General features: G+C 40.8%; 1 protein-coding gene across 1 annotated transcript; it reads left to right on the top strand.

Annotated features, from left to right (window-relative positions):
* hoxb2a (homeobox B2a) lies at nucleotides 1-3,400 on the top strand. The gene is made up of 2 exons (XM_077535700.1): nucleotides 1-758; nucleotides 2,088-3,400. The coding sequence occupies exons 1-2, from the start codon at nucleotides 275-277 to the stop codon at nucleotides 2,909-2,911; spliced, it is 1,308 nt and encodes a 435-aa protein (XP_077391826.1). The 5' UTR covers nucleotides 1-274; the 3' UTR covers nucleotides 2,912-3,400.
* Nucleotides 3,401-9,096: the final 5,696 nt, after the last annotated feature.

Here is a 9,096-nt window from a genome sequence, read left to right as displayed (position 1 = left end):
TCAGTTTAGCCTATCCAGGTCCCCATACGCTTGTAATATCACCAATATTCACAATTATTATATTGCCACACGCATTTACGGTGTTGCGGCCGGTGCTTGCGTGCTCGTGCGTTTTTTTTTTTTTATTTAATTTGAAGCTGTTTCGGGGCTGTGTGAGTCTGCATGATCGTGCATGTGTGCGTGCATGTGTGCGAGTGTGTTTTGCTTTTTTATTTTGGGGAAGGGATTTTTCAGGGGTCTCCACGTTAGACAGTGATATCCTTTTGAAGGAGCTATGAATTTTGAATTTGAACGAGAGATCGGTTTTATAAACAGCCAACCGTCGCTAGCAGAGTGCCTGACGTCCTTCCCTGCCGTCCTGGAGTCATTTCAAACTTCATCAATCAAGGAGTCGACAGTAATTCCGCCTCCCTTCGAGAACACCATACCGAGCCTCAGCCCCTGCACAGCCAGCGAGCCAAGACCAGCTTCAAGGAATCAACAGAACCGGAGAACCTCTGTTAGTAATGGCCTCCAGACGAATCACCGACTCACCCAGCAGCCCTGCCCGCCTGGCCAGGCCCCCGCCCCGAACGCATCATCGACCGCGGGAGCGCTGGCTCACGAATTCCCCTGGATGAAGGAGAAGAAGTCATCCAAGAAATGCCAGAAAACTGGGAGCAGCTCCAGCGGCGGTGGCTCCATCATCCCGTCCGCCTCTTCGTGTCCGTCACCGACCGCCTCCGGGTACGCTTCGGCGGGCATCGAGTCACCCACAGGTCGGTATATGCTGGGATATATGTGTGTGTTTTCGGTTGGGCTGCATGAGGAATGACTTGCATGATGTGTTTAAAATGATTGATTGCTCACCGCTCGTCTCCAATGAAACCATTGCATTAAACGCATCAGTCGAAGATGCACAGTGTTGTCTATGTGCGTCTTGTGCATTGCGGTGATGCTGGATCAACAGGGGAGCCATTTTTAGACCACTGCATTATGCTGTGCACTGCATGCATGCGCGCTCTCATTCATTAAACTTGAATTTGGGTTTGATTTTATTGGAGGGATTACGTTTTGCATTCTGTCCGGTTTATTATGACAATAAATGATCGAAATGCTATATCGTGCGTAAAGACAAAAAAAAAAATCTATGGTCTATACTATTCATCACATGGTCATTTCGAATAATTACCACGGTTGCGTGTTGTGATTTCCTGAAATATGCATAAACCGCCCGGAAAATAACCTATATATTTTCTCCTCAAAGTAGCCATATATTGAATGCTGATATAATGGCGACGCATGTCAAAGAATGGTGGGGTGGGGGTTGGGTGTAGCCCACACTTCACACAAACTATATAGGCCGAATGTGGAAATCCTGAAGTCACATGTCGTCTGGCTTCCAATTAAACGCCATACTAATATTTGTTGATATCAACATACCCAAATCACGCACGCATTTATATATATCATTTATTTTATATAATTGTTTTTTCCTTTACAAATGTCCGATTTTTTTATTTTTTTTATTTAACCGTTTTCCTAGAGATTTGGGTCCGTTTTGACATCGCTTATACGACAGTATTCACTTTGCATTCGCGTTCTCCTGCACTTTAGTCGCTGTGCTTTGATTTATTTACTCTCATCACTGATTTTACCCAATGGCTTAAGCGTGCTCCACCACGAGAGAAGCGCTCTATACCTGACATGATCATTTGTTATACGATTCGGATTACTGGGTTCTACCTGTTATTGTAGCTTTTAAAAATGTTTATTTATTTATTTATGTATTTATTTATTTATTTATTAGCTTAACGATTTATGATATATGAATTCGGGTGTTTCCAAACCGTTTCGGCCTATTTCATATAGCAGAGCGAGCGAGGGGGATTGGCGGTGCATGGCTGTATTCTCACTGCATGCCTGATACAGCTTGATTTTAAATTGCACGTAATATTTTAGTGGCTATTCAGTGCATGCGTGCCAGGGCAAACAATTGACGTGTGTTGTATAATATAAATAGAATGACGAAATCAATAGGCCCCATTTGTAACACATTTTAATGAATAATTAATTATTGCCCGTTATTTATCTGCTTTGCCGTTCAGATCTAAATCAGGCGGGTCTGGATGTCGGGGGAGCGGGTTCCCGTCGGCTGCGCACCGCCTACACCAACACGCAACTGCTCGAGCTGGAGAAGGAGTTTCACTTCAACAAGTATCTTTGCCGACCGAGAAGAGTGGAGATTGCAGCCCTTTTGGACTTGACCGAACGACAGGTTAAAGTGTGGTTCCAGAACCGGCGGATGAAACACAAGCGACAGACGACGCACCACCGGGATGGTGGTGGCGACGGGGGAGGAGGAAACCAAGAATCCGGCGAGCCGAGTTGTATCGAGCCGCTCGAAGGCGCGGATGCTTCATCGCCATACTCAAGCCAGCCGCTCGAGGCATCTGGCACCGGGGAGCTATCGGACAGCGAGGTGGGGAGCAGTAATCCATCTTCGGCCTCAGCACCCACCGCCCACGCCCATGACAGCGGGGACAATGTGCATCCCACGCTGAAGGAGGGAGGCCTATCGAGCCGCTCGGACCCGCCAACGCTGTCGAGTGCGTCTGCAGGCTCCTGTGACTCTGAGGCCAAATACCACTCCCCGGAGCCGTACGCCATTACAAATTCCGGCGAGAACGCGAGCAGAAAGCATCTGAACGAGACGAGAACAGTCGCGGCATCGGATACAGCATTCGGCGAGCAAGCAGACTCGTCCATGCCCTCCTCCGAGCTTCCCGACCTATCTTTCTTTGCCGGGGACGCCTGCATGTCACCCAGCCTTCAGAGTTCCCTGGACAGCCCGGTGGATTTTTCCGAAGAGGACTTCGACTTGTTCACAAGCACACTGTGCACCATGGACCTGCAGCATCTCAACTTCTGAGAGGTTTAATAAGAATGACCGCATACAAAACGAGGGCTCTCAACAAGAACTGCATTGCTGGAGGAAAAAAACACTGCAACATTCCTGAATGATTAGACGTTGAGATTTAAATATATTTTTCATCCTTTTGCCAGTATTATTTTGACACGACGAGAGATGACCACATTTGTTTTATTTGAATGTTTCTGTGTCCTCATTTCAGAAATGTGAATTTATAATGATATTTATTAGTTTTTAGAATTTTTAGAATGCGTGGATTTTTTTGCTAATCCAAACTTCTCAGGAATTGCTTCTTTTGGAAAATCTTAACTGAGGAATTGAACAGGAAAAATCTCTTTCCGGAGACAAGAGGGAAGCCGCGTGTTGACGATTGGAGTTTTAAACCGTAGTTTATTTATTGAGATTCTTTATTAGTGAGATCCAAATTATTTATTGTATACATATTTTCATAGTGGAATACAAATATGATAATAAAAATACGAAATACATTTACAAAGTGGCGTTTGTATTTTTTTACTTCGCATATAGTTTCAAATAAAGTTATATAGAAAACATGTGTGCAATGCTTTTGAGCCTTTACAATTTACTGATGTATTATTATTATTATTATTATTAATATTAATATTAATATTAATATTATTATTATTATTATTATTATTATTATTATTATTATTATTATTATTATAGTATATATAGGAGGCTGCGGATATGGATTGTGCTATATTTTCCTATTCGATAGTGGGTAGGATTGAAAGACTTAGTAAATAAACAAATACAAAATAATCAGGGGCTCGGGATTAAATGGTCTTGGCTGTTTTAGGCCTGTAGTATTTATATAGTTATATAATAACATACTACGATATATTGTAGTATAGGTTGAATACGTTGATAACCACGAGGTAGCAGTAACATCTCGCAGCCTTTGTGAGAATTTAATGTTATGCTAACTTGGCTGCTGCCCCTCCTCCTGCAGAGTTAAAATGGCGCTGCAGACAAAGCAGGATGCAAACAATGAGCAATGGCAGCCATTACAGGACAAGCTGTGTGTGTGCGCGCGCGCGTGCCTGCGTGCGTGTGTGTGGTGGTGCTGTGGGGGAGAGAGAACGAGAGGCAAAGAAAGACAACGTGATTGTTATTTTGACTAGAACTGTGTTGACTTACGACTACCACTTATAATTGCCCCCACCCCTACCACCACCACTACTATTACTATTACAAATGTAATAATAATAATAATAATAATAATAATAACAATGAATTGTTTTGTAATGACAATATAATGTTCTATAGGATACCTCTATGAACAATGAGTACTCTGAATAGTTTATCTGTACTATGACGTATTGATGCAATTTGAATATAGGAATACAATACGTCAGGGAAACAAGAGAGAAGACAATCGAGCACAATCAGAAGTTGTACTTCTAATTGGTATTTCAGTGCATTAGCTGTGCATCTCTGGTTATCAAAACATTGTTTTGTTGAGTTTCCCTCAGTTTCCCCTTGAGCTCTTATAATCAGTACTGTATAATAAATAATATATGTTCATTTTAGGCCTTTATTTTTTTTTATTTATTTTTTTCAATAATACTTTTCCACAATTGAGTATACTGGCACAGACTCTCACAAGGAGAGAGAGAGAGAGAGAGAGAGAGAGAGAGAGAGAGAGAGAGAGAGAGAGAGAGAGAGAGCTGGTTATGTGTGTTTCAATAATCTGGCTCTTCTGGCTGTCACCGTCTGTCGACCAGCTGCCACGCTGTAATATGTAGTAGTCCTTTATCTGTTGTATCACAGTCACCGTCACTGTTATGATTTCTGCCTGGGTGTGTGCTATTGCATAACTCAGGTGTGACAGATCGCCCACTTAACAGGGGTGGCAAAAGAAGTCAGCAGTGTATTTTTATCATCCACAGTGTCAAGAGGAAACTTTCAACACTCAGACATGGAGAGTTTTTGGCGAAACACCTGATTAAATCTGTCAATCAATGTTGGTAGGCGCATCACCTCTTTTATAATAAATGCCTTGAAAGTAGGTTAAAGTATACATTTTATAAAGACTAAAGATTGATTTTTTTTTTTCATCATTCAACATCCACAAATTAATAATGTGGGAGAGGACTCAAAATCATTTCAAAATTACAGCAATGCATTTTCCAGTGTTGATGTCAATGTCATTTCACTTAAATGAAACGATTGCTCTAAAAATGGGAGTTTTAGGCTCAAGTCCACATCAAATTGAAAATGCATTTTTTTTTTCCCTTTCAATCGTGACTGACAGGAAATATCACTGTCCAGAGAAATTCACTTATAATGACAGAACACAAGTAAGTACTGTATTTTAAATGTCAAGCCAAAACATAAAAATATCTCACATCAAGTGTAAACAGAAATTAAAAAAATAAAATAAAACCAGTACAATAATTACAAGAACTGTGGCAAAAGGTAAAAGAGATAAAAGATAAAAAGCTAAACAGGACAAGGAAAAGAAATACAGTAGTGGTGCGACTACTGACCTAAACATGAAGAACTTGGATATACAGTAATTTGAACAACAATGTTAAAATACCAAAGCTAAGTTATTATTGAAGTGCAAGAAGTTAGTAAGTTAGTAAGATACTAAGGGAGAGGAACGACCAAATCAGATAGATCACTCATAATTGAAAAGCATCTATGGAGACGGCGATGGAGCTGAGAAATGTGGAAAAACAAACTAAAGGGCAAATGAACAATTACTTTATTACAAAATGGTAAGAGGGTGAAACATATGATGATGCAACAGATTTAGAAGGTACAAAGTATGACCTTGATGCTGATCATGTTTGTTAGCACAAAAATGTGTGCTAACTGCATGTTGTTTCTACAATGGTTGTGTATATTTCAATTGCCCTTTTGATGATTATATTAACACCTACATGTGATGTGTTGTGATTCTTAAGTCCTTCTTATAAAACATGCCGTTCAAGCTTAATGACATCCATTATTATAAAATTATGTACAGTGATAAGTTATTATATAGCCAATTTATATCCTATAGTATTTTCTATAACCTATTGAGCCATCATTTTCAAATTACACATTTTTTAAAGGGACAGTCTGTATTTAGCGCCATCTAGTGGTGAACTCGACTTCATTCATTTAAAAACCCACTATTAATTTTAATAATATGCAAAAAAATATGTACTATCACATCAACATACATTTTTTTAATATAATTGTATGTCTAGTAATTACTTTATATGACATAGGTCATGCCGTGTCTTACAGGAGGCTGACAAGTTTTGTCTGCATCTTTTTGCTATGGATATCGAAAGGAGAAGAATTTCCTGACATAGTTAGCCTCTGGTGGTGCTTGCAGCTAGCGTCGGTCTGTCGAACCCAGTGGGTTGACTACTGCTTACCTTCCACAGCTAGGGCCCGCAGGTAGTCGTTGGTGAGTCCCTTGTTTTGGGAGTTGTCCCGCTAGCCGCTCTTTTTTTTTTTTTTTTTTTTTTTAAATAAGGATGTTTTATTTATTATTTATTTATTTTTTTTTTCTTTTTTATTCCCACTCACACACGTGGCCTACTTCTTGTAGGCCACATACATGGGCCTCTCCCAGGCGGAGGATCGAACCCACGCCCACTGGCACCAAAGGAAGTGACGGTTCCACTCCTCCACCTGGAGCCCCCGCTAGCCGCTCTTGTTAGTTGCTCCAGCTAGTTTTTGGTAGCTACTCTTGCTCGCCGATCCTGCTGCTCCTGCTGGCCAGGCTGCTCACTCACTTGCTCATTCCAAATAATAATTGTTTATGTTTTAGGGTGACCATATTCCCATTTCAAAAAAAGGACACTTGCCCCGGCCTTGAAATTGTGGTACCAGTCGCAGTTACATAGTGTTCTTCACCTCCTATTAGTTACGCAATGCCAACCTAAAACTTTCACATATTTATAAAAAAACACCGGACGCCGAACAGGATGTAAGAAAACGGTCTGTCCTTCCACATGTCCTCCCAAAAGAGGACATTTGGTCACAATAAGTAATTGGATGGTGGTAGCCTTGCGAAGTGTGGTCTCTCTGAGGCACCGTAGTGCAGTGCTTAACATTGTTGCATTCTATCAGTTCACCACTAGATGGTACTAAATAAAACACATTGCCCCTTTTTTAAAATCCTAATATTTATCTATTGTTTCCTCTAAGCTGCGTTCAGACTGTAGGCGTATCTGATTTCAACTCAACTCACGCTTATTTATCTAGCGTTTTCAAACAGCCTGAGCTGTAACAAGTAAAAAAAGAAAAAAAAAAAAAAGAAAAGATTCCTCCTAAAATCAGATTTTTCATGGTGACTGTCCACACTGTTTTTAGCAAGTGTTGAATTCGGATTTGGCCATGTTTGGAGTGGGCCACATTATTGACCCATCTGACATGCTGCTGTAGCAAACACGCCTGCTGTTCAGCATTTGGGCAGCAGGGATTTGGAGTTTGCGGAACATACAGATACAGTGATACCTCGGCTGACGAACGCTTTAGCTCACGAACTTTTCGCCTCACGAACATTAAATTCGCGAGAATTTAGTCTCTGCTGACGAACTAGTTTTCGGCGGACGAACCAAACCACGCGGTCGAACAGCACCACGGTGGCGGCCACGAGAAGCTGACGCACGCTCACGGCGTCCCAGTTCGTCTTTTAGTGCGGACGCGGTTTGTGTTTGATAGACATTTTGAGTGTACTTTTGCTATTATGGGACTGACAAAGACCCCACCACAGGCTAGTGTTAAGCCTAATGCTTACCAGCGAGGGACGGCGATTCGGCGGCGCGTTTGCATTGTAGTCAATGGAGTTCGCGCCACTAAAAAGAGGGAAAGTGCTATCACGTACCTCAAAAAAGGAGAAAATAGTGCCACGACAGTTTAGTCCCAGGAAAGAGGTGAAAGTAGTTGGCGGTGCTCACTTTTTGTTGACTCGCTAAAGTGCTCCACTTCCTTGTTCACCAAGGGACACGCCTCCTCCACTCCGGTGAGCACGAAAGCGCGAATGAGCGGCAACCGTTCCATAAACACTCTATGCGGTGAAACGCTCGCGAATGAAGTAAGTCTACCATTGCTACTATCCTTAAGAACTACCATCACAAAGTAAAATAAAACGACTTTATTATACAGTACAATTTATTTCTTTAATTACAATACAATAGCACATTTATTATACATAAAATAAGGTATATTTTTGTGTAGTTTTAAGGCTTATTTAGTAGAAAATTATGTTTTATAGGGACCTGGGAACGGATTATTCTCATTTTAATGGTTTCTTATGGGAAATAAATGTTCGGAAGAAGAACTTTTTGGCTTACAAACACTTTCTGGGAACCAATTATGTTCGTGAGCCGAGGTATCACTGTAATGAGAAAGGACTGGTATTGTTAAAGGGTTAACCCTTTGCCACCTCTGGAGTTAAAGGGTTAAGGACTGTAAAATGTACACATTAGTAGTACAACCTCTTATTTTTCATGTATCACTGCTAGAAGTGTTATCTGGAAGAAGCTTGATTTTAAATATTTCAACTTAACAATTTTTACTTTGGGTTGTGCAAAATGGTTAAATGACGCTCATCTCGGCTCACAATGTGTTATTCTCTACTCAGTCAGGACATGAACCTGACAAGAAAATTAGTACAGTGGTACCTCGGAGTTTGACCATAATTCGTACCTGTGAAGTGTTCAAAGTCCGATTTGTTCAACCTCTGAAACATTTTTCCATAGGAAATAACAGAAATGCAATTAATCCATTCCCAAGCTGCAAAACAGAAAATTCCTATTTTAATTTCTATTTGTGTTAAAACATATCCACTGTTATTTAAACAATAAAAAAATACCTTACCATTTTTTGTTGTGGTGTGATGGCATCAGTGGATGAAAAATGCACTCCCAAATGTACAGAGCCTGTTGTAAATTCCTCATTATTGCTATGTTAATACACATGCTTTAGTTCAGTGCTGAATTGGCATAACTTGGACATTGTTACATATTGTGTGCGCTGTTTAATTTCAGGCATATTGTTGAACAGCTAAGGGACCTGGCCATGTTCGGACTGGGCCAGTATTCAAGCCAGTATTTTTGGAAATCGTTATAGTAGTTAACAACGGAGCGATTAGCTCCATCCTTAAAACCATTGTGGTTGGTAGCACTCTGTTTTCTTTGCTGCCATTGGCACTG

This window comes from Festucalex cinctus, chromosome 1 (assembly GCF_051991245.1).
Source record: "Festucalex cinctus isolate MCC-2025b chromosome 1, RoL_Fcin_1.0, whole genome shotgun sequence".
NCBI classification, from domain to species: domain Eukaryota; kingdom Metazoa; phylum Chordata; class Actinopteri; order Syngnathiformes; family Syngnathidae; genus Festucalex; species Festucalex cinctus.
Note: the sequence above shows the minus strand (reverse complement) of the source record. Positions and strands in the feature narration are given on the sequence as shown.